The sequence below is a fragment of the Haematobia irritans genome, chromosome 4 (genome assembly GCF_050003625.1).
Source record: "Haematobia irritans isolate KBUSLIRL chromosome 4, ASM5000362v1, whole genome shotgun sequence".
Classification (NCBI taxonomy): Eukaryota; Metazoa; Arthropoda; class Insecta; order Diptera; family Muscidae; genus Haematobia; species Haematobia irritans.
Genome location: NC_134400.1, coordinates 74,626,986 through 74,654,741, shown reverse-complemented (window position 1 = coordinate 74,654,741; position 27,756 = coordinate 74,626,986). Strand labels below are relative to the sequence as shown.

The following is a 27,756-nucleotide window of genomic DNA, read 5'->3' as shown; positions in this document are numbered from 1 at the left end:
TCGGAAACCTAGACTACCCAAGAAATCTCCCCTCCGTCCGCTCACAATTCGTATGCCCCGTAGCAGAGTGCCCACCTCCAAACGGAAAAGTACACGTAGTCCGAAAATTGAGGACGATGATGACATGTCACATCCATGGAAATGGCGTACGCCCCGAGTAGTTCGACGAGCTCGTATCCTAAACACTCCCTCGACCATTAAGTCCAGCACGGCTACGAGAGGCCTTAAGGGACGCATAAAAGTTCTTCGGGTAGTGGACGGTTAAAGTTGGAAGCCTCGTTTTTACGCCACCATATTAATGAATTAATATTTTTCATTTTCTTTTGTTATTTTATCCTTCAAAGAAGATATTATTGTATTTAATTTATGTTGAATTGGCATGAATTTATTATATGTTAAAACGGGGTTTGTGAATTTAACGGAAATTTGGTTGCGCCATCTGTTGGGTAAGAAGAGTAACCCAGAGTTGCTTCTGTTGATTGACAGATGATATCAGCTATGTGTGGGTGCGTATTGCGCTTTACAGACTATCAGTTATTCCGGATGACAGTGCTCGTGTCGAACATATCCCATATATTGTGCACATTATAAGTTAAGTCCGAAGGCATAATCGATACTGCTGCATGTTTATGGGATCGATGACACATTTACCGATTATTTAGTCATCGCCGACAAGTCGTATCGATCCGACACACTGTAAGATTCTTTACAAACACCGACATTCCGTCCGGAATAATTGATAGCCTGTAAAGCGCATATGTCTGATGTCGCAACTGCCTATAAAAGGCGATGCCATGCGCTAATGCGGGCGGTCGGTAAGTGGCGGTCACACAGGTAAGAGCTCCGGAGTGGAAGTTGATCTACACTCCAACCGTAGACGGTTGTAGATAATAGTGGAGTAGAGCTCCCAGTATGAATAATAGTAGAGTTTAGCTCCCATTTGGTTACATATACATATAGCGGAGTTGATCTCCCAGTAGTAAAAATAGTGGAGTTGAGCTCCCAGCTGGTTACATCTAGTGGAGTTGAGCTCCCATCTGTTATCGGGCTAGAGGAGTCGCACTCCCAGTGGGGATTTTGTGTGTTGAGCTCCCAGTGGGGATTTTGTGTGTTGAGGAGTTGAGCTCCCAATGGGGACTTTGTGTTGCGGAGTTGGGCTCCCAGCGGGGATTGTGCGGTAGCGAAGTTGACCACCTAGTGGGGAATTTGTGTTGCGGAGTTGAGCTCCCAGCGGGGATTTTGCGGTAGCGAAGTTGACCACCTAGTGGGGAGTGTTTCCAGTTAGACTGAAGAAAAATCCCGGCTAAGTGTACGGCGACCGACGGAACCTTCGTACTAGAAAACTTCCCGAGTGGACCCAAGGCCTTCTGTGTTATTTAATTATTTGTTGCCATTTTAATATTATATTCCAATAAAATAGTGATATATGATTGAAACCCTCTAATCAACGTATTTTCTTTATTTTCACTCCCTTGGTAACTCTGAACTAAATAAATAATTGTAACAATCCTGAACACACGACGAACTACCCTGGTTCAAGTGAAAACACGTCGTTACACTATAGAAATACTATAGGAGTTTTTTCTCAATTTAATGTTCACCCATGGCCAGAAATCGTTTTCTGAGAACTGGGTAGGGACAGGAGGATATGAGGTTCGGACAGTTTGAAGATTGTAAAATTTTATAACAGACATATTTTTCCTATGTGCATATGGACGAGATGGAAATATGTTGTGCTCATTTCTGAAATCATTCTTTGATCCCGTTTAGAGGATGGCAACTCATCTGGTGATCGTTCCCTTTTGACAGCTTCAAGAATTCCTTGAGCCCATTTTAAGGAATCGCTTTACTTAACCGACAACTTGCTTGGGTCGACTGATCCCAATTTCTTTAGGATAAACAAAGCATTTCTGCGTGCCTTCAATATCTTTCTTTTGATGTCGTTACCTTAGAAAAGGTTCGACCTGCCAAAGTGTCGCCATCTGTCGATCCGTCTACAATAATTGGGCCTTACTCTTGGTCACTGTCCAAATTTGTAACTTTAGTCGATACCCGTCCACTGGGCCATGAAGTTAGTAACCCATTGGATGACTTTGAATTTCGCTGCATGGTGGCTTAATTTTCCACCACACGTGAAATTCGTAATAAGTACTTATTACGATGAAATAATCCGCTATTAAAAAACACGTCCATTCAGTTCGACGGTTGAATGCGTTTGATTTCACCATTAGCAACGCATGTTGTTATTAAATTAAAAAATAAATGTTGATATCAAATATTTGATAATGCGAGTTTGATGTATATTTTTATTTTTTATTCATATAAAAATTTAATGTATTCTCATTTTTCGACGATGATCAAGGAGTATGAGAAGCAGTGGTAAGAGAAAGGTAAGTTTATCGCTTGGGTCCTATTTTTATATATTTAATATTTTCTCTTTTCTAGGTGGATGAAGTTGTGGTAGTCCAGGAAAAGATAAGGCAGACAGAGTAGCATCGTGAAGATTTGCAGCCACGCCTTTTTGGAATTTGCGATAGAATGAAGTATTATCTAATATCAAAAAGATAGAATAATGATTTGGAGATGGTTTGCATCATGAAACGGATATATTATTCGTAGTATGATCTTTGCGGCTTCGCACAAACCATTCCATATAGCGTTGGTTTCAATTGATGGGCACGAGAAGCAATTATTACTAAGTATATGTATTATTATGCAATTTAATATTCAATTTAAACGTAGTGGCTATGTATACATATTTTTAATTGAATTCTTATAATTTTATTCTTAGACGTATATATAACGTAAATATGTTTGAGCCAACTTTCAGTACTAAATACACTTTTTTCATTATAAAACCTAACATAAATCTATTTTATGAATTATTGTAATTTCAGAATTATTGGAAATTTGTAGATAACATTATATATAATTACATATATTAACATCTAATTATATCAAATTAGATATAGGCCAATTGAGATGTAGGCCAAATTTGAGATCTGGTTAGATCTAATTCCTTTAGAATTACTACACTCATAGAAAAAAGTCCGTTGTTAATAGCAAACACTGTCTGCTGTTTTCAGCAAACAAAATGCTGTTGTTTTAGCAGTTTTTTTTTTGCTAAAACAGCAAACAATCTGTTTTTTTTTTTTTTTGGAACAGCAGACATAATGCAGAAAAGTCATTAGTTTGCTGAAAATTTCTGTTGATCCGAAAAAAATTATAAAGTCTCTCCAGTCAAATGGACAATAGCAAAATGGTACACATTATAAAACTTCAGACGTTAAAAACAATTAGTATTTTTTGATTATAATCAAAAAATACTATTATTGCATATATGCAATAACATTTGTGAACAAGCAACCCTATAATTAGTAGTTTAAATTTTAGGGTGGATATTAAGTTCGAGTTTAGCCGCTAAAATCGCCATTTTCACGATTACTTTGTATTCGCGTACTTTTCAGCAATTTTAAGCAAAGAGAGTAAAATGCACTTTTACACTATTGCCAGTTTTTACTGGATAATTATTGCTAGAAAAGTACGCGAACAGACCTAACATATTATTGGTGAAGTCAGTTTTGACAAATTTCAACGTCGATATGCCAACGCCATCAAAGCATCCCATTTAAACTTGTTGTTTTGGAATATATTTTCCAAAATTTCTTTTATTACGGTAAGTATTGTACTTGGTAAGTATTGTATTTGTCATTTAAGAAATTTGCCATTCCTTTTATAGTCCTTTTGTTTTTAATAATTTTTAGATTGGAATATTACTGTTATACATTCATATATGGGAGCAACCGTCGTGCAATGGTTCATGCCCACTTTGCATATAAACGGTTATGGATTCAATCCCAGTTTCGACCAAACACCATAAAGTTTTGCAACGGTGGATTGGTAAATTACTACTCCCTCTGTAATGTTGGTGGCATTTCTGAGTGTTTCAGCTACTCTAAAATTTTCATCGCAATGGAAAATTATGTTCAATCTCGGCTATAAAAAGGAGATTCCGTGTCTTTGAGCTAAACATGGAATCGCACAGCACTTTGTGACAAGAGAGAAGTTCAACACTGCGGTATCATAATGGACTATATAGTCAAAAGGAGCCTGAAATAACGGGCTGCCACTATAGCTAAGCTAAACTGTACACAATTGGCAAAGTTAACCTTAAATGTGAGTGTTAAAATAAGGATAACATTACAACCTTGCTATTTTAGCGAAATAATGCCAACTAAATACGGCCTTAAGAGAATAATGTATGCTTTTAGTTTGAATCAATTTGATTCTTTGCTAAAAGTACCTATTTTATTGGTCAACTTTGATGACATCGTTCAATACAATACCTATAAATTAAATTAGTAAAATAAATACAAAAGTAAAATTTTTGTCATGTATATTTGATGAGAGGTGATTTTTAAGTATTTTCATCTGTTGAATTCGAAAATAGAGCTTACATTTTTATATGGAACACGTTTTGAGGAGATTTTTAATGTATTTTCATCTCCTGAATTCGAAAATAGAGGTTTTTATATGGAGCACCTTCTGAGATATACTTATATTTTTCGTTTTTCACTAGAGAATCATATGTCGAACTAGAAGTGACCGGTTATATCGTTGGATTTGTTGATCTCTGAAAAGTGACATTTTAAAATTTTTAATTAAAAAATCAATTGATAAAATTAACTTTTTAATCAAATTCAAATTCTAATTCAGTTAAAAAAGTGCTGATTTTTTTTTAAATTTTTAATTAAAAATGTATTTCAAACTGTTCAAAGTTTCTTTGAACTCGGTTTGAAACACTGTGCATAGCGGCACAAATAATTTTTTAATCGTCATGTCCTTTTTGTTTTTCTATTTGTTTACCTGGAAAGTTGCCCTTTGATCGATGCTTGTATTTTTGTCGCTAAGCTTTGTTTATGCTTCTAAGCATCACTCAAGAGGGCAATGAACCAGTCTTGAACCGACCATCAACTCGCGTGCGCGCTGCCGATCTCCCCCCGTGATACACAAGTGTAGTGAAACATTCGTTATTGTAAAAATAAAATAAAGTTTAAACGACAAACAACATAAAAGTGAACATTTAAAAACTAAAGTTATTTTACAGGTAAACAATTAGTGAAGACAATTAATACACAGTGACACATAAAGACTCATCTACATCAACTAAACCCACTCCCCCATCATAAACCCAAAAGGAAAAGTGCCGGCCACGAACAATAAACACCATCAACAAAAATCACCAGAACAAAATCACAACACAAAAATACATTAATTTGCCTTAATACTATATTGCACAAAAATTCCATGTAAATTGCACATAATATTTTCACTTAAAACTATATTGCACAATTCCCTATTGTCAAATGAATTTAAATTGAAACAACCCTTAATTACACCCTTTCCAAAAGTTGAACTAAAATTGAATTTCTTTTGTAAATAATTTCTAAATCTAATTGTAAACCTTAAAATCTAATTTAAACTTAAATCTAATAATAAATAATGAATTTAGATTAAAATTACACCCCAAAACAATTGTAAATAAATATTCCTGAATTTTAAAATTTAAAACTAAAATTTCTTCACGTGTAATTATTGCGGAAGGCAAAATTATTTCACATTCCAGCTCTTCATCAGTTCAACCCCGAACATTTTGGTCCATTGCGAACCGGATTTGTGTTTTTTAAATTATTAAAAACAATAAAATTGATTAAAAAATAAAATAAAATTTTTTCTCCAAGTGTATTGTATACAACAACAACAAACAAGAAACCCAATAGTCAAAAAATATTCAAATTGCCCATGCCCTTCAAATGTATGTAACTCTATGCAAAACAAAATAAACAACAACAACAACATACGGTGACCACACAGCTAGTGATGCATTGACTGACCAACAAGCGGACAGCCAAAAAAAATATTCAAACACACACACGTACATACAAACATATAAAGCATAGAGAGAAAACAAAATAAAAGGGTAATGACATTAATAATACACTGTAAAAATAAAAGGTTATGACATTTAAGTAAAATGTTTGCAATATAGTGAAAAATTGTGGACAATAATAATTTTGAAGTGTTTTTTTTTTCGAAAAATTGTGTACTTTTTTAAAAATTAGTGAATTTCTAAGAAAAAAAAAGTGTTTTTTTAATTTTTAATTATTTTAATGACCCAACATACAAAAGTGTTTTTTCGTAATTTTTTGATCAATTAATCAAAGAAAAACTGATTTACACTGTAAAAAATAATGAAAAAGTGATTTCCTTTATTTTTTGTCATAAGTAAAATTTTTATTTGTGATATTTTAAAAAATCAGTTTTTTGCAAAATTGGTCAAAAAATTACATATAAGTGACCCATACAAAATTAACCCAAGTTTTTTGTGCATTTTTTCAAAAATCAATTATCGGTTCGGTCGTGTAAAAAAAATATATATATAATTTTTGAACATTGAACTTTGGACATTTTCGGTGAATTTGGACAAAACCATAACAACGGTTTTTTAAAAACTACATTTTGTCCAACAATAAAATTTGCAGTTTTTCACGACACAAACAGTCCCTAGCGACACAACACAATATTCAACAGCACTACAAAGCGACACAACAACACAGCGGCAGAAAGCAGACGCCATTTTTATACATCCAATTACACACATACATACAAATTTACAAAGCTTCAAAGTGAGTACTAGAGGTCTGCACAATTCCATTTGTAAATGCAGAGTACACGTGTACTTGCTACATGAGTACATCTATTTGAGAGATTCGCAAAACAATTGGTACACATTTTGATGAACACCAAAAGCCACGAGTAACTTCTTGTTGCTACTCTGATGACTTCACTACCAACAAACACATATTCATCTTTCTCTCTTATTGAAGTGTACTCAGAGTGATCACGTCGAGTATGTTGCGAGAACAAAACTTCATAGAGTACTACATGTACCACATGCAGTTTCAGAAATACAAAAAAACAGTTAGTCTCCATAATATATGTTTTGGTTTGTTATAAAGAGGGGCAAACGTTAAGGTAAGTGTGTGACATACATAAATATATGAAATATGTGATATACATACATATCTATGATTAATAATAATGGAAAGTTTTGCTTCGCACATACTGAGAAATACTTGTGGTACCACGTGAAGTGAAGAGAATCCATGTTGTACTTTTTCTCAAGTACTTACATTTTTATTGTTCCTTTTTTTCGGAACACATATTGTTTCGGATAAGTACTTGGTGGTATTTGACAAGCAAGTGTTCTCTTCACTTCACTACTTGCGCTCTGAGAGAAAGACAGAGTATGTACTATATTCGACAGCGAATTGCATACATGCAGTGAAAAGTTATTCGATGCAGACCTCTAGTGAGTACCTATTTTTTGATTTTTTGTGGATTTTTGGTATACAGTTTTTGCTGAGCTCATAGTTGAGAGCTTGTTGTTGCAAAGACTCTGTATAACCCGCTCATGACACAGAACTTTGGACACATATTTTATTACGTAATTTGCGAAAAAGAAATTTCTGGAAGACGAGTAATTTTGGAAAAAAAGCGGCTACACTAAAAGAAATTTTTTCATAATTTCTTGTTGGAAAAAATTACAAACATTTTTTTTAAATCTTATTATTTGCTCAAAAAAATTATTTTATTTTGTTTTCTTCAATCAAAAAAAAAAAACATCAAATTGGAAAATTCAAAAAAATTTTGGATTTTTTTCATTAAATCGATTTTTTGGATTTTGGAATTATTTAATTGGGAATTCATCATTCATTTTATTTCCCGTACACCGTAAAAAAGGACCCTGGAAAAAATAAATTTACCATTGAATCAATCGGCAACAGTTGAAACTTTTTTTGAAGAAAACAATTTATTTTATATTTATATTTTTTATCAACCTTTATTTCAAAGCCAATCTATCTATTCGACCCTCTGACCCACAAAAAGGTAGGAGATAGTTGGTTTTTGAAATTTTTTGACACATTTTTTAACAAATTTTTTTCAGCCTTTTTTTTTAATTTCGTTTATTTGTATTGCAAAATTGCTAAAATCCATATATTTTTGAGCATCGTGCTTTAACAAAATATTGCTTTTCTGTTTTTTGATTTTTTGTGTGTTTGGGAAATTTTTTCGTTAATTTTTTTTTCGAGATTTTTTGGAAATTCTTTGGAACATTTGTTGTAAACGTAAATTTTTGGGATTTTTTTTGTTTTTACGTAATTTTGGCCCAATTTGTCTACTGACCCAATTTTTTTGTTAAATTTGACTCGTTTTTTAATTTTTCTTGATTAGAAAATATTTTCGACACTACAAATTTTGTCCCGTTTGAAAGGATATTTTGATTTTGAAATAGTTTATTGTAGAAAATTCGTGCTTTTTCTGAATAAAACTAGTTTTTTGATTCTTTCGCGAGTTTTAATATATTTTAGTTTTTTGACCGGTGCAAAAAAGTTTAAAATACATTATGGATAGTATTTTGAAAGAAAAATTTGCCAATTGTTTAAATGATCTCGTGGATGTTGAAAGCGTTTTATCTGTTAAGGCGGCCACCGAAGATTTACACGCGTTGGAAGCGGCTCGAGTGGAGCTAAATACGTTATGGGACCAAGTTAGGCGGGCTTATGTAAACTGTCGAGATAGGGTTCCAGTTGAGGGAGAGACTCCTATAGATAAGGATAAGCTTCGCGGTCATTATAAAAACGGTATGGACGTCTATAAGACAGGTTTAAGTACGATTAACTCACAGATCTCGGCGCGGCAGGAACGGGAGAATCAGGAAAAATTAGCTAGGGAATCATTAATGACACAAAATATGGCAGTAGACCCAAATTCGACCCCAAATTTACGATTACCACCATGCGACACCGACATTTTTAAGGGCGGGTATAGCGAATGGCCTACATTCAGAGATTTATTTGCTGCAATTTACATAAATAACCCAAGATTGAGTAAAGTCGAGAAATTATTCCATTTAACCCAAAAAACTTCGGGAGAAGCGCGGGAAATCATTACAAATGTACCCCTAACTAATGAGGGTTTCGATATAGCTTGGAGAAATTTAGAAAATAGATACGAAAATAAACGGATGCAGGTTAACGAACAGCTTAGGATTCTCTTTAATTTGCCTAAAGTATCAGTTGAAAACGCGTCAACGATACAAAAATTACAACGCACGATCAACACTTGTACACAAACTTTGGAAACTTTACTAGTAGACACGGGAGAATGGGACCCAATATTAGTATACCTTGTTTCAACAAAATTACCTCGTACATTCTTGGAAGAATTTGAGAACAGTTTAGAGGATTGTTCGACACTTCCAAGTTGGCACAAATTAGACGATTTTCTGTCACACAAGTTTAAAACTTTGGAATCGGTGGGGAATATTAAAATTCAAAATTCGAAACATAATCAATCAAGATCGGATAATGATAGAAGGGGGAATCGTGTTAATAGTTTTCATACACATGTCACTCAGAAACATAATCCTTCGGGTTCAAGACTCAATAATAATAATAATAATTCACAAGCCAACCATAATTCGAAAAATATTAATAATCCTAGTCGCAAACAAAGTGAAAGCGTTTGTCCAATTTGTCGGACAAATCATTTGTTGCGAAACTGTCCCAAATTTTTGGAAAAGTCACCCAATGACAGAATACAAATAACGAAACAAAATCATCTTTGCTACAATTGTTTATTGGCCGATCATGGAGTTCGGGAATGCAAAAGTCGTTATAGTTGTAGGGAATGTAATCAGCGACACCACAGTCTGTTACATAAGGGCAATGTTGGCTCTGCCCCTACAAACACAACACATACACGAGACGCAGCACAATCTAGTGCAAGTGCTGTTGCTCTCAACACTTTAATTCATCAAGTACGAGACGGAGCACAACCTAGCACAAGTGCTGCCGCTCTCAACACTTTTGTTAATCAGGTTCAAGGTGGAGCACAATCTAGTGCAAGTGCTGCCACTTGTTCCACTCTAGTTCAATCATCGATTTCATCTAGTATACTTCTATACTTCTACTAACGAAAGGCCTAGTATAACGACTCTCACGTTGCAAGAAGATAGACCCACTCCACGACCCGAAACTACACTTTTGTTTACCGCAATCGTTCAAATCGAATCAAAGGGACAGAGATATGACGCCAGGGCAATCATTGATCCTGGGTCACAATCGACATTTATTTCTGAAAGAATCAAAAACAGATTACAACTTCCTACAGTCAGGAATTTAGTTCACGTCACAGGTTTGAGTGACACAGTTGCTGAGACATCTACAAAGGCTTGTGTTTTTAATCTTTGTTCACGCAGAGACCCTACTTTTGAATTAGAGGTTTGGGCACCCGTGTTAAAGACTCTTCCGTCTAATTTACCAACGCATACTCTTGATCGAACATTGTTGGATGAGTTCCGGCATCTTAGATTAGCCGATCCGCAGTTCTTTGATAGTCGACCCGTTGATATGCTCATCGGGCTTGATATAGGACCGTTCATATACACTCATGATGTTCCTATGAAATCTTTTGGCTCAATATTGGCACAAGACACTGTATTTGGATGGATAGTTGGCGGACCCATTCAACAGAATATTGAGACAACTAGGAAAATTGCTCTTCACAGTGCCTCATCTTTGGAAAAAATAATCACACGTTTTTGGGAGGTGGAAGAAACCCCAAAAAAGATTTTGAGGTCAGCTGAAGATATTTATTGTGAAACAAATTACACGTCTACGACGAAACGTAATGAAGCGGGAAGATACATAGTGACTCTACCATTCAAAAGTTGCGCAGAAATTGGTGCATCTCGAAACATCGCACTTGCACAATTTCACAGAATGGAGAAGAAATTGGCTAAGACCCCTGATATAAAGGCGGAATACGACGCCGCTATTAGGGAATATCTTCAATTGGGACACATGCGGAAAGTTGATCCACAAAATATTTACAAGACCCCTCATTACTATTTACCGCACCACGCAGTTATTAAACCAGATAGAACGACCACCAAACTTAGAGTGGTATTTAATGCATCAAGCCCTACTTCAAATAAAAAGAGTCTTAACGATATTTTACATACAGGGCCTATTCTTCAACAGGATTTGGTGTTACAAATTTTAAAATGGCGTTTTTTCAAATACGTTTTCAACGCCGATGTCACAAAAATGTATCGGCAGATATTAATAGACCCAAATCAAGCTTCGTTTCAAAGAATACTTTTCCGATTCTCCGAAAATGGCCCAGTGGAAGATTTTGAATTGTTAACCGTCACTTTTGGCGTAAATTGCGCACCGTTTTTGGCAATAAGAACCCTGCTTCAATTAGCTGAAGATGTACAAGACTCATACCCTTTGGGCTCAAAAATAATCAAAGAAAATTTATACGTTGATGATGTATTAGCGGGGGGACACACGATTGAAGACACCATCGCCGCTAGAAAACAATTAACATCTGTTTTAGACTCTGCTGGTTTCGAGTTGAGGAAATGGACCTCTAACGACCCACGTCTATTAAATGATCTACATCCTGATTTATTGTTGCCTGTCAATTGGTTAGATCTTTCTGAAGGATCGTCAACCAAGACCCTTGGCATTCGTTGGAATGTAGCGACCGATGCTTTCTCATTTAAAGCGCCAAATGTTGAAGAAAGAGAACTTTTCACTAAACGCGAAGTTTTATCGACAATTGCTAAATTTTTCGACCCTTGCGGCTGGCTTGCTCCGATCATTATAGTTGCCAAATTAGTGATGCAGCAAGTCTGGTTAGATAAAATAGGGTGGGATGACACATTAAGACCCGTAACCACTATGAATTGGAGAAATGTTGTGAAAAATAGCCCGATTATTAATACTATATCTGTACCAAGATGGATTCGATTTTTGACCCTCAAGCGCGGTCGAAATACACGGTTTCTGTGACGCGTCGGAAAGCGCGTACGCTGCAACGCTTTATATTCGAGTAGAAATCGGAAACCAAGTAGACACTTTTCTTTTAGCAGCCAAAACTCGTGTGGCTCCAATAAAGAAAATTTCTCTACCGAGATTAGAGTTATGCGGAGCGGTTATGTTATCAAAGTTAGCTAACGCAATTTTTCCAAATCTACAAATAACGCAATTTACGATACATTTCTGGACTGACTCCACCATAGTTTTAGCGTGGCTTCGTAAACCACCGTGTTCTTGGAGCACTTTTGTTGGAAATCGGGTTTCCGAAATTTTAGAAAGTGTCGGTAATGAAAACTGGAATCACGTGGACTCAGAATCGAACCCAGCCGATATCGCGAGTCGTGGTTGTTCACCAGATGAGTTAAAAGAACATCATTTGTGGTGGACGGGGCCGGAATGGTTGAAATTGCCCAGAGATCGGTGGCCCAAAACTCAACTCAACGCAGATACGAATCTTGAAGCTAAACAAGTTAAAGTTTTCGCGACAACTGTTTTCGAAGACCCTTTGACCCGTTTCTCATCTTTATCACGCGCTTATCGAGTGCTATCGTATGTAATGCGTTTTTGGCGGAATACAGGTTCAAATCGGTCTCGAATTGCGTCGGAGGACATATCGTCATCTGAACTCAATGATATAAAAACTCGTCTAATCATCGTTACTCAAAAACATTATTTTGCTGAAGAATATTTAGCTTTGACTCAAAAGAAGCGACTCTCGCCAAGCAGTAGTATTTTATCGTTTAACCCATTTATCGACTCAAAAGGAGTGCTTAGATCAAACGGTCGTTTAGTTCAATCTCCGGCTCTTACATATAGCGAACGCCATCCTATCTTAATTCCATACGACTCTCGGTTTGCTCTTTTATTTGTAGAATTTGTTCATAAGGTCACAATGCACGGTGGCAATCAACTAATGGTTCGTGTCATTCGATCGGAATTTTGGATTTTTCGTGTGAAACAATTAGTAAAAAGGTTATTCACAATTGTCGGATATGTTCTATACATCGACACCGGACCCAAACTCAAATTATGGCATCCCTGCCACCAGAACGCACTATGTTATCTAGACCCTTTCAAAATACGGGGGTAGATTTTGCTGGACCCTTTGGGATAAAAAGTTTGACTGCTCGAGCTTGTCTTATTACAAAGGGTTATGTCTGTATATTTGTTTGTTTTTCGACTCGCGCAATCCACTTAGAAGCTACTAGTGATTTGTCGACCCAATCCTTCATAGCTGCTTTAGATCGCTTTATAGGCAGAAGAGGGTGTCCAGAAAAAATATTCTCGGATAATGGGAAAAACTTTATAGGTGCCGCGGAACTTATTAAAAAAGATAGGATCGCATTTATGAAATCAATTCAAGACACTACTATTCAAAGACACGCGCATCAAAATTTAGAATGGAAGTTTAATCCTCCAGGGGCTCCCCATATGGGAGGTCTGTGGGAGGCGGGAGTTAAATCGTTCAAGACCCACCTTAAGAAAACAATGCCAAAAATGAATTTTACGTTTGAAGAATTATCAACTATTTTAGCCCGCATAGAGGCTTGTCTTAATTCACGTCCGATTAGTCCAACTAGTGATGACCCTTCAGACTTAGAGCCGTTGACCTAGTGATGACCCTTCAGACTTAGAGCTGATAGGTTCTCCACTGTTGACCCCGGCAGAACCCGATATTTCTGGTGGGGATGTGACATTAATAAATCGGTGGACACGATTAAAAGTTATTTCTCAGAATTTTTGTCAAAGATGGAAATCGGAATATTTGAATGAATTACACCGTAGATACAAATGGAAATACCCACAACAAAACCTTGCCATAAATGATTTAGTTATTATAAAAGATGATCACTTACCTTCAAATGAATGGAAACTAGGGAGGGTTGTCAAAACCTACGAAGGCGCTGACAAAAATATTCGAGTAGTAGACATTAGAACCGCTAGCGGTATGCTCAGCCGACCCATAACGAAGATAGTAAAACTACTAGCGGACTGACTAGCATATCACAAATTCATCAAAAAACACGGTACTCACAAAACTTTTGTTACAGAAATGGCCCGAGTATTACCAGTTCGCGACCCATCACCAAATGGACCCTCTCGCCCCAATCGTCGACACCGACCTGCACACTGGCAGTACGCTTGCGGTCTATGCCAGGACGACCATCCGATAAGGTCATGCGCCTTCTTCCGCAGACAGACCCCTTACCAGCGGTATGAGACAGTCGAGAGGCGCAGCTACTGCCGTAACTGCTTGGCGCGCAGTCATTTGGCTCCAGACTGCCCAGTCCTCACCGCGTGTCGGGAATGCAACCTCCGTCACCATACGATGTTGCATGGGGCTCCTCAGCTTCGTGAAACTTTTGGACGCTATACGCCACCGCCGGTAGAGTTACCTTATCACCGATCTTCGGTTTTCATTCCTACAGCCCAGGTGGATATGATGGCTGAGGAGTCTGAGGACTGGGCCAGTGTAAGGGTGTTGTTATGCCAAGCTGCCACCCATACCCGAGTCGCTGCATCGACCGTCACCCGGCTTCGCATCCCAACAAGGGAAAAGAATGGTCGTACGTTTGCCACCATTAGATTACGCGCACGACGCTATGGAAGTCGGCTGGTATACAAACTTAAAGCATTGGTGACCCGCGACCTGCCCAGACGCCCATACTCAGACCCCATCCTTGAGGACCCAGCCACAAATATGGAGGCTCATGAACTGGCAGATATAGATCCCAGAGGCAACGAGTCAATTGACGTCGAAGTGGGCGCAAGTGCGTATGCCTACTTGCGGCGAGATGGAGTCGTACAGACGGGCCTGGGAAGAGTTTTCGCCCAACTCACCGATTGGGGCTACGTTTTCGTGGGGCCAGTCAGTAGTCCAACCGAGGTCAGCAACCAATAAGGTAAGGTAAACTACACTCTTTCGCGGGGGGCAGAATGTTCAAAGTTTCTTTGAACTCGGTTTGAAACACTGTGCATAGCGGCACAAATAATTTTTTAATCGTCATGTCCTTTTTGTTTTTCTATTTGTTTACCTGGAAAGTTGCCCTTTGATCGATGCTTGTATTTTTGTCGCTAAGCTTTGTTTATGCTTCTAAGCATCACTCAAGAGGGCAATGAACCAGTCTTGAACCGACCATCAACTCGCGTGCGCGCTGCCGATCTCCCCCCGTGATACACAAGTGTAGTGAAACATTCGTTATTGTAAAAATAAAATAAAGTTTAAATGACAAACAACATAAAAGTGAACATTTAAAAACTAAAGTTATTTTACAGGTAAACAATTAGTGAAGACAATTAATACACAGTGACACATAAAGACTCATCTACATCAACTAAACCCATTCCCCCATCATAAACCCAAAAGGAAAAGTGCCGGCCACGAACAATAAACACCATCAACAAAAATCACCAGAACAAAATCACAACACAAAAATACATTAATTTGCCTTAATACTATATTGCACAAAAATTCCATGTAAATTGCACATAATATTTTTACTTAAAACTATATTGCACAATTCCCTATTGTCAAATGAATTTAAATTGAAACAACCCTTAATTACACCCTTTCCAAAAGTTGAACTAAAATTGAATTTCTTTTGTAAATAATTTCTAAATCTAATTGTAAACCTTAAAATCTAATTTAAACTTAAATCTAATAATAAATAATGAATTTAGATTAAAATTACACCCCAAAACAATTGTAAATAAATATTCCTGAATTTTAAAATTTAAAACTAAAATTTCTTCATGTGTAATTATTTCGGAAGGCAAAATTATTTCACATTCCAGCTCTTCATCAGTTCAACCCCGAACACAAACAATAATTTTTTAGTCCAAATAAAAACTCTAAGCCAATTCAGAAAGTAATTAAAAATAGTTACCTTTTTTAATTAATAAATTAATTGAGTTTTGCACTCAACATCAATTAAATTTTTAATTGAATCAATTAAAAAATTAATTGAAATTTGCTGAAAAAATCAATTAATTCTTTAATCTACATTTTTTTCTATGCCCAATTAAAACTGTGATTGATACTATCATTTTCGTGATTGAAGACATTTCAATTAAAAAATTAATTGGATCAATTAATTTGGTGATTGAATCAGAAAAAAAATTTTTTTGTGTGTACAGATTATTTCCCTTTTTATTATAAGTTGGAGTGTTTTTCCTCACATTGAAAATTTTAGATAAAGTAGAATAAAAAGTAGTTAATATAATCCTTGACGGGTGTATATCATTTTGTACACATTTCTCATAAATTTGGTATATATTTTACCAACTAATCAATAAACGTGCTACTGGAAAATGAAGTGAGAAGAGAGTAATGAAATAATTGCATCATGTGAGGGAGCTTTTAGAGACATTTAGTGTATATCTCGTATGATTGTTTGTTATTGCGTCATTTATGCTGTTGTTGGTTGTTTTGATTCTAGAGACAATGGAATGTTCCTTGTGTGTTGTTGGTATCTTTTGTGGCGAGAATTGTTTTCTTGCAATAGCGAGATCAGAAAGGGATCGTGTGTGTGTGTGGAGTTGTTTTTCTTTACAGCAGGTATGTATCCTTTATGACTATTTGTGTCTTTCGAGTTTTATTGCTGCATTCAGTTCTGCTGATGCATTTATGAAGTGCACACGTGGATTTAATTTTGCAAAATTGTACGTGCGGTATTGGTGTTTATTAATGAAAATACATTTATTTCGAAACATTTTAGAAACTGAGAAGTGAATGATGTGATGTTAGATCAAAAACGCTTTTTATTGATAAAAACAAATAACAGATTAAGGAACTGTATATTTCTGTTAATAGTTTAAAATTAGTGCGGATTTTTAATTGATTTACATAAAAAATATACAACATGAGTGGTAATAGGATGATCTATATTTATCCTACATTACAGTTTTTTTAATCTTTATTTTTTATGTTACAGCAATTTCTACAGGTGAGTACTAAGTTCGAGTTTAGCCGCTAAAATTAAAAATAAATCACTAAGAAAAGTATAAAATTATACGTCTTCAATACAAATTTAAATATAACTTGATGGAGAATAGACCAAACCAAGTTTTTTGTAAAGATTATTTTTTTATAATGGATTATTAAAGATTATTAAAGAAAACTTAAAGACTAAATGCTATACTGACAAGTGGAAATTATGTCTAATTTTATAATATTTCTTATTTCAAATATATTCTGAGAATAATTTCAATAACGTCCCATTAGTCCATGGATATGATTCCAATAATGTACCTACTGGATGGATTTTCAATGTGGTAAGTTTTTCTATAAACGGTATTTTGTCCGTTTTTCAATATATTAAAAATAATTATTTTCACTTGCAGGTACACACAAAAAAATATTCAATTAAAAATTTAATTGATTCAACAAATCTTTTAATTGAAACAAAAATCAAACACAAAAATAATAGTATCAATTAATTTTTTAATTGGATCAATTAACTTTTTAATTGACCTTCAATTAATTTTTTAATTGATACTATCATTTTTGTGATTGAAGACATTTCAATTAAAAATTAATTGGATCAATTAATTTCAAGATTGAATCAGAATTTTTTTTGTGTGTAGACAGGCCTTGTAATGGTAATTTTTTGTGGTATTCTTACTGTTTAATGCTAACTTAGCTGATATCCTTATTGGCTCTAGGAAATACTCTTGAAAACCGTAGAATGTGATAATATTTTTCTTATATTTTGTATAACTTTGCAATTTCAGGTGCTTATAAGACAAATGCGCCCAACAAAAGTTAGCCAAAATCGATGAAATTGGAAAACAATTCAATGAATATAGCAACTTATGCCGCATATATCTTTCATATGGATAGAAAACATGGAAATTGTAATGGTAATTTTTTGTGATATTCTTACTGTTTAATGCTAACTTAGCTGATATCTTTATTGGCACTAGGAAATACTCTTGAAAACCGTAAGTTAAAAATCAATATGTACAATAGAACTTGATAATATTTTTCTTATATTTTGTATAACTTTGCAATTTCAGGTGCTTATAAGACAAATGCGCCCAACAAAAGTTAGCCAAAATCGATGAAATTGGAAAACAATTCAATGAATATAGCAACTTATGCCGCATATATCTTTCATATGGATAGAAAACATGGAAATTTAAATTAATTAGTTTAGTCCTAAAACATAGAATATTACTCTTTTCAAGAAGCAATTACTAACTATCGACAAGTAACTGCATCCAACGTACGAATAAAAATATTTCCTTTATTGTAGAATATACAATAAAGGAAGCCATGGTTTTGTGTAATATAATAATAATATTTTGAAATAAAATACCGGTGATTATAGAAAATTGATTTGTTTTACACGAAAAATTTCTTAGTTGTATAAAGGCTTGTTGTACCTTTGATTCCTCAATTTTTCTATTTTTTTGAAAATTATACTGACAAACAGTTTATTTCAAACCAATTTCTTAATACAGGTTTCCCAAAAAATTGTCCATTTTTCCGGATAGCAGGAATATTTTGAATGAGTTTAAGTATATTCTTCCCACAGCATAGTAATAATGAACTAAAATACGATGCAATACATGAACTAATTTATAAGAAAATCATGAACTTATCTAGATGAAAAAAATCTTTGGCGCCAAATCATGGTCATTCTTACTATGGGTTAGTTAATTTTTCATACGAAATAATACACTTTTTTTCGGTGTAACATAAGAATTAAGACCAACTAGAAGAAAAATGACAAAGTTATAAGCATATTTTTTTTGAAAATGTTCCCTTTTTTCATCGATATATTTTGAATCACTTAACTTATCACAGATCCACGTTTCTTCGTCATCTCAATACCTTGCATTTAAGTACCAATAACGATATAATCGTACATTTTTAGCTTGAGAAATGATTTTTCTAATGAAAAATTGACGAAAAACTAACAATATAAGGATATCTCAAAAACTGTTCCATTAAAAAATTTGTAACCTCTATTTTCGAATTCAGTGGATGAAAATACATAAAAAGCAACCTCTAATCAAATGTAAATTTTAGTGTTAACTAGTGTAATTACTAATTGCGTTTTTTTACTTCTTTCCATTACAGATTGTTATGTTTTATCCGCGTGTAACATATAAGGCCAAAGAAGATAAATAACCGAAAATAAATTCTGTACACAACACATCAACTCAACTTCCAATACGTCGACGGAATTCAATTTATTTCACACATTTAATAAATATAGAAGTTATTGTATTAAATGGTTTACGGGTTACATTTCAACATATCGTTAAAAACGACAAATTTTGTTGCTGGGACAACAAACATTTGTATATGTAGCAGCGATGTTTGTCAAAAACTTGTAGCAAACACGTTTGCTAATTCAGCAGCATTTGTAAAAAATGTTTACTGTTTCAACTAACAAAAGTTTGCTGAAACAACTACATGCTACTGCTGTCCCTTTTTCAGCACACAAATCTGCTTTTGTAGCAAACATTTTTGCTATTATGAGTAACAAAATTTTTTGGGTGTACATATACTATACTACTACATATACTATCATATCTAATCAGATATGGCAGGAGATCTAATAAAATCTGGCCATATCCACCAATTTTTACACGGGTAATATATTTTCTTGAATTTGTTAAAAAACATTTACTTATTTTTGTGATATCGGCGTAATGTCGGCGTTTGTAATAGTATTTAGTTAAAATTTTCTAAAAATAATTGAAATTTTCTAAAATTAATAAACATTTTTATTCCTGGTGGGTTTACTGTTTTTTCAGTGCACGCTATAATCAATTCCATCAATAATTGATATCTGAGAGCTAACCACAGCATTCGATATCGAGAATTTTTGATCGAAAATTTTTTCGATTGGTAATTTGCAATCGTAAATTACATGTTTGTTTTACCAAAGTTAGGCCCAATTAGTCGACCTGTAGACGGGTCGACAGGTGGCGACAATTTGACAAGTCGGACCTTTTCCAAGGTAACGGCATCAAAAGGAGGTAATCCCTCACGAAAGAGATTCAAAGAACGCAGAAATGCTTTGTTTATCCTAAAGAAATTAGGATCAGTCGACCCAAGCACGTTGTCGGCTAAACAAAGCGATTCCTTAAAATGGGCTCAAGGAATTCTTGAGGCTGGAAAAAGGGAACGATCACCGGATGAGCTGCCATCCTCCAAAAGGGATCAACGATCGTTTGCCTCAGTTGCTAAAGACAGCCTTGTGCTGGCTATCATAAATAAAGGAGCATTGGACGGTATGGTTCCAAAGCAAAAATGGGGGGAAATTGAGAATGCTTTGTCTGGCGTCTACTCACAGGTGCTGGAAAAGTTTCCCGTCCCAGATCCTCGACACCAAGAGGCTGGTTGGTATCAAGGACGATTTAAGCTAGTCGCATTTGAGGACCAGAGGTCTATAGAATGTTTTAAAGCTGCTCTGATACTAATTGGTGAAGTTTGGGAAGGAGCTGCTCTAGAGTTAGTCGAGAAGAAAGACATACCGGCTAGACCAAGAGCACATGCGTGGATACCTGCAAACCCTCCTGACCCTGAATCTATTTTAAATAGACTGAAACAATGCAATCCAGATCTTCCAACAGCTGATTGGAAGGTTGGCCGTTTGGATGAAGTGGATGGGCCAAGACGGCATGCAGTGTTTATATTGAACACTCAGTCTTTGCCACATCTAGCAAAGTCCCAGGGCCGTGTATGTTATGGCTTTCATTATATCCAAATGAAGGTGTATAAAAACGATCAGCTAAAGGATTCAGAAATGGACAAGCCTCTGTCTGAATCAGAAGTAAGCGGATCCTCTTGCGAAGTCGAGGGGGATACCAAGACATTTGAAGACATGGATAGATACCGTATGCGTGAGGAGGCTTCTACTGCCTCAGAACTCACCAAAGTTGAACCTATGGTTATTGCGAGAGTCACCGATATCTCTGAAGAGGACATTCTTGATGACTCGATTGAAGCGGCTGATGTGACGGTTGTTGAAAATCTCGATGGTCCTACGGATCCTCCAGATAAATCTTCATCATTGTAAGGCTGCATGTGCTGCCTTAAAAGTTCTCCTGATGAAAGGGGACATAGATATAGTTCTTATTCAAGAACCATATGTTTATAAAAACAAAATATGTGAATTAAGTACTCCGGGGTTCAAACTATTGCAGTATACTGGTAATGATGTAAATCGAGCCTGTATAATTGCTAAAAACTCACTTGTTTCTGCTTCCTTCAATGTGCAATACAGACACTGTCGTTGCAAGTTTAGAAATAGCCAAATGCAAATATTGGGTATATTCGGTCTACATGGGACATGACAGGGAGATGCCTCCATATGCCGTTAAGACCTTAGTGGAGGAGTCACTGAAAACAAAGACAAAACTCATTATGGGATGCGATGCAAATACACATCATATTATTTGGGGAAGTAGTGATACTAATGCAAGGGGAGAGTCGCTAATAGAGTTTATTTTGCGTACTAATCTGGTAGTTTGCAACAAGGGAGATGCCCCAACCTTTGTCACTAAAAACAGGCAAGAGGTTTTGGACATCACCTTGGCCTCGAAGGAACTGAATGAAATGATATCTGAGTGGCAGGTTTTAAGTGAACATAGCTTCTCAGATCATCGCTACATCAGTTTCAAATTTGATGTTCATACCACCAAGACCATATTTCCGCCAAATGTTAGGAAAGCTGACTGGAATAGGTATAGGGAATCGTTCAATATGATGATACCGGAAATAACAGAGATAAATATGAGAAATGTGCAAGATATCGAACACGCAGTGGAGCGGATTACTAAGGCCTTCAACATCTCACTGAAAGCTGCATGCCCTAGAGGAAAGCCAAGGGGGAAACATCGACCACCATGGTGGTCTACGGAATTAAGTAATATGAGGAAATCCTGCAGGAAGCTCTTTAACAAGGCAAAGTCCACCAGAGCCCCTGAGGACTGGGACGCTTACAAGAAGAATCTGAGAGGATACAAGCGAGAACTGAGAAAGGCTCAGCATAACTCTTGGAATGCTTACTGCAGCAGTATTGAGAATACGTCCGAGGCTTCCAGACTACGGAAGGTTCTAGCATCCACCAACTCCGCTCCAGGTTTAATTAAAACATCGGAGGGCAATTGGACAACGTCCAGTGAGGAGACGCTGGAGGTACTATTGGACACACATTTTCCTGGAAATCAGACGGTTGAACCATGTACTGGCGGTGCCAAAGTTGCTCAGCGGTCGTTTCCTGTCGAGGAAATTGTATCGGAAACTAGAATAAGATGGGCGCTAAATAGCTTTGGACCATTCAAATCCCCTGGACCTGATGGAATTACTCCGGCGGAGTTACAAGCTGTAACTGACAAAATTATCCCCTGGTTGTCGGTGATATATAAAGGATGTATCAACTTATCATATATCCCAGGAAAGTGGAGGGAAACAAAGGTCGTGTTCATACCTAAAGCGGGAAAAGCCTCTCACTCGAGGGCGAAGGATTTCCGACCAATCAGCTTATCCTCATTCCTACTTAAGACTCTGGAGAGGATGATAGATATTTATCTTAGAACTAGCATCGATTCAAGTTTGTTCTCGAAACGACAGCATGCATACTCGAAGGGCAGGTCTACTGAGACCGCACTACATGAACTAGTCAGCTTTATTGAAAGCTCACTATCTGTCAAAGAATACACAATAGTGGCGTTTCTAGACATCGAAGGGGCGTTCAATAATGTCCATCCGAGCTCGATATTAAATGGACTGACAACTCTGAATGTTGATCCATGTATACTCAGGCTGTTAGACGAACTGCTAATGAAGAGACGTATTTCAGCCACACTAGGACAAGCAAACATACAAAAGTATGTGAACAGGGGCACTCCCCAAGGAGGAGTTCTATCACCTCTTCTTTGGAATGTTGCTATAAATAGCCTTCTGGTTACTCTAGAAAAAGAAAGGATAAAAGTGGTGGCATACGCAGATGATGTAGCTCTGGCAGTCAGGGGAAAATTCCCATCCACAATCAGAGATATTATTCAGAGGGCCCTCCGGATGACTGAACAATGGGCGAAAGACAATGGTCTTGGGGTAAATCCTGCAAAGACAGAATTAGTCATGTACTGCAAAGATCGCAAAACTCCCACGGTTAGGCCTATTTCCTTAGGGGGTATTGAAATTCCCTTTGGTGATTGTGCAAAATACCTTGGCGTTATTTTGGACAGGAAGCTGAACTTTAAGCTTAATATTGAAGAAAGGGCGAGGAAGGCAACTGTAGCTTTGTACTCGTGCAAAAAGGCAATAGGAAAAAAGTGGGGACTAAAACCAAAAATTGTGCATTGGCTATACACGGCAGTGGTTAGACCTATAATGCTATATGGTGTTGTAGTCTGGTGGCCGGCACTTCAGAAACCGACTGGTTTAGATAAAGTTCAGCGTATGGCGTGTTTGTGTATTTCAGGCGCATTCAGCAAGACAGGAACAAATTCCCTTAATGTCATGATGCATCTATTGCCTTTAGACATTTTGGCCAAACAGTCAGCTGCAACAACGGCTGTGCGGTTGCGCGAACTATCGCTGTGGTCGGAAAATGGTTACGGTCACAGTTCTGTCCTCAAAATAATGTCAGATGTTCTCCTAATATGGGTGCCTGGCCATAGGAACATACCGGGGAACTGCGAAGCGGATGAGTTGGCAAGGCTAGGGACTACCTTACATATTCCAGGGGAACTAGAATTTGTTGGTATGCCCCTAGCTACCTGCAAGCTCATGCTGCGTGAGAAGGCTGTTATGATGGCAAATGTTCGATGGGAGAATTACAAGGGTTGTAACGACACCAAGCAAATATGGCCCCATTTCATCACTCCTGATATCTGCTATAACGGGTCGCTGCCTGATAGGCGATTTTGCAAAAACTATTGGCGCGAAGTATAATGACTATTGTATGAGCTGTCATGATGCGGAGGAAAAAGAATCAACACCTCTTGTGTGAGTGTCCTGCATTTTGTGTAACGCGCAAGCAACTTTTAGGAGCATATAGCTTCAGATTACTGGCGGATCTGGAAAACGTTAACTTAAGCAGTCTGCTAATGTTTTTGGAACAATCTGGTTGGTTCAACAATGAAAAATAATCAAGAAGGTTCAGCGGTTACAACTAGAAGTGCCCATATGTAATAGGTACTTTTAGTGAATGTGGTATCACAATGGACTGAATAGTCTAAGTGAGCCTGAATCTTATTCGGGGCTGCCACTTTAACCTAACCAAACCTACAAGCAGTGACTGAAAGAACTATCCCTTGGTTTACGGTGATATATAGAGGATGTATAAATTTCGCATATATTCCAGAAAAGTGGAGGGAAACAAAAGTCGTTTTCATACCTAAAGCGGGAAAAGCCACTCACTCGAGTGCGAAGGATTTCCCACCAGTCATCTTATCCTCATTCCTACTTAAGACTCTGGAGAAGATGATAGACATTTATCTTAGAACTAGCGTCGATTCAACTTTGCTCTCGAAACGACAGCATGCATACTCGAAGGGCAGGTCTACTGAGACCGCTTTGCATGAACTAGTCAGCTTTATTGAAAGCTCACTATCTGTCAATGAATACACAATCGTGGCGTTTCTAGGTATCGAGGGGACATTCAATAAGGTCCATCCGAGCTCTATATTAAATGGACGGGCAACTCTGAATGTTTATCCAGGTATACTTAGGCTGCTAGACGAACTGGTAATGAGGAGACGCATTTCGGCCATACTAGGGCAAGCAAACATACAAAGGTATGTGAACGGAGGCACTGCCCAAGGAGAAGTTCTATCACCTCTTCTTGGGAATGTTGCTATAAAAAACCTTCTGGTTTCCCTAGAAAAAGTAAGGATAAAAGTGGTGGCATACGTAGACGATGTGGCTCTAGCAGTCAGGGGAAGGATTTCCCACCAGTCATCTTATCCTCATTCCTACTTAAGACTCTGGAGAAGATGATAGACATTTATCCACAATCAGAGATGTTATGCAGATGACTGAGAAATGGGCGCAAGAGAATGGTCTTGGAGTAAATCCTGCAAAGACAGAATTAGTCATGTACTGCAAAGATCGCAAAACTCCCACGGTTAAGCCCATATCCTTAGGGGGTATTGGAATTCCCTTTGGTGAGTGTGCAAAATACATTGGCGTTATTCTGGACAGGAAGCTGAACTTTAGGCTTAATATTGAAGAAAATCGAAAAAAGCCACGGTAGCTTTGTACTCGTGCAAAAAGGCAATAGGAAAAAAGTGGGGACTAAAACCGAAAATTGTGCATTGGCTATACACGGCAGTGGTTAGACCTATAATGCTATATGGTGTTATAGTCTGGTGGCCGGCACTTCAGCAACCGACAGGTTTGGATAAAGTTCAGCGTAGCACGTGCTTGTGTATCTCAGGCGCATTCAGTAAGACAGGAATAGATTCCCTTAATGTCGTGCTGCATCTATTGCCTTTAGACATTTCTACACTGATAGCTCCAAATTGGATGGACAAGTGTGTTTCGGAGTATATTCTAAAGATCTGGAACTTCGAATAGCGAAAAGATTACCTAATCACTGTAGTGTTTTTGATAATGAAATATTAGCAATAAGAGAGGTGGCGAATTGGCTGAGAAGTAATGCTCCAAAAAATGTTGGCATTAATATATACTCAGACAGTCAACCTGCAATAAAATCCTTAACTCGAAATCGGCCATCGGCTGGCGCAAATCTCTCAACTGGGCATAGGAACATACCGGGGAACTCCGAAGCAGATGAGTTAGCAAGGTTACGAACTACCTTACATATTCCAGGGGAACTAGAATCTGTTGGTATGTCTCTAGCTACCTGAAAACTCTTACTGCGTGAGAAGAATGTCATGATGGCAAGTGTTCGATGGGAGAATTGCAAGGGTTGTAACGACACCAAGCAAATATGGCCCCATTTAAACTTGAACCTCGCACTAGACATGTTAGTGTTCTCAAGACGTCAGCTATCACTCCTGATATCTGCTATAACCGGTTGCTGCCTGAGAGGCGAATTTGCAAAAACTATTGGCGCGCAGTATAATGACTATTGTATGAGCTGTTATGATGCGGAGGAAAAGGAATCAATAAAAGACCTCTTGTGTGAGTGTCCTGCATTTTGTGTAAGGCGTAAGCAAATTTTAGGGGCATATAGCTTCAGATTACTGGCGGACCTGGAAAACGTTAACTTAAGCAGTCTGCTAATGTTTTTGGAACAATCTGGTTGGTTCAACAAAAGAAAATAATAGAGAAGGTTCAGTGGTTAAAACTAGAAGTGTCCATATGTAATAGGTACTTTTAGTTGAATGTGATATCACAATGGACTGAATAGTCTAAGTGAGCCTGAAACTTAATCGGGCTGCCACTTTAACCTAACCTAACCATCCTCCAATTCGGAAGGAATTCGGACATATGGGCCCATAAGATATAATGCAATACAATTCACTTGTTACTTTGAAATCTTCAAAAACATTTTTTTTTTCTACATTCTATTCTCATTTGTGTCGCTAACTTAATTTTGTCATTTCATTTTGTTCTGCTTCGTTTTTGCTGTCGGCAATGTTAGAGAAATTGCATCAAATTTCGTAATCTGAACTTTTAAGCGCATCGACAATTTTCTTAGGATAGTATAATATAAAATGTAATACTTACATTTCTTTACATATCTGAAAGGCACTGCTGGAATATAAGATGAGAGTATTTTCTTCCTTGTCTTAGAAATGATCCTAATATTTACCTGAATTGGATATACAGTCTTCATTCTCACTATAGTATGCTGGACTCAGTCTTGAACTACCTTCATTTCGTAAATATAGATTTCTGTTATTGCTAAGCAGCGCCGAATCAGCCGAATCAGAAACTGCATATTCTTGTAGGAGCTTAGGAATTCTTTCTGCTTCAACATTGTAATTCGTACCTGTAAAATTTTTTGACAAGATTTTTATATTTTCCATAACACCATACAAAAATCAGTAATTATAAGCTAGTGTGTTCCATAGCCTTAATAGTTTTCATAATAATCTCTGAAATATTCTTTCCAAAATATTAGGATAGAATGTGTCGACTGTATCTGAGGGGGAGAATGTGGTTTGATTTTGCTAAACAGATAGCGAGTACGTAGTGCTTTCAAAAACCCAGTTATTATTAGATTTATGGGCACTATCCTGTTTATTTAAATTTCGCGCCAAAAAAAAATACGATTGTTGGGTTATTAGGCTCGTTGGTGCGAAGATATTTGTAAAAATAAAAAAATATTGGCCGACAATTCTTTTATTCTTGCAATTCTTCGTCAGTTTTTGGCGAAAAAAAAAATTTAAACAAGTGAGTAAAGTAGGTTAGGTTAGGTTAGGTTAGGTTAGGTTAGATGGCAGCCCGATGCATCAGGCTCACTTAGACTATTCAGTCCATTGTGATACCACATTGTTGAACCTAAACCACCCCTACTGTATTAGTAAACATTGTTTGTGGGGTCAATGGTACAGGTTTGGGGAAAACCGCATTTCCATATTTAAGAACATTAAGGGGTACATGGTTATGGGAGTTTCATCACAATCTGAACAGAAATGTGTGATATTAGGAGCTATAGTTGATTCTGAACCTATAGAGTTAGTATGCCACTAATATTGAGTCCATTATTAAAAAAGAGGGAATCGCTTAATTAGTGTGGCTAATAAATCCAAATTTCTGAAAATAGGGCGATAGATTTATTAAATAGCTACATGTAAGTCTAAAATCGGCTAATACATGTACATTTGAAATTTGAGTAACATTGGTTACTAAATAAAAGTA

General features: G+C 36.6%; 1 protein-coding gene across 1 annotated transcript in view; it reads right to left on the bottom strand.

The window, feature by feature from the left end:
- The window catches only part of kug (FAT atypical cadherin kugelei), a 603,151-nt gene that overhangs the window by 87,854 nt on the left and 487,541 nt on the right, over positions 1–27,756 (bottom strand). The window contains exons 20-21 of the mRNA XM_075308589.1: positions 26,705–26,884; positions 26,620–26,646 (exon numbers count right to left, since the gene is read on the bottom strand). Coding sequence (XP_075164704.1) covers positions 26,620–26,646; positions 26,705–26,884 — 207 coding nt within the window. The remainder of the gene's footprint in view (positions 1–26,619; positions 26,647–26,704; positions 26,885–27,756) is intronic.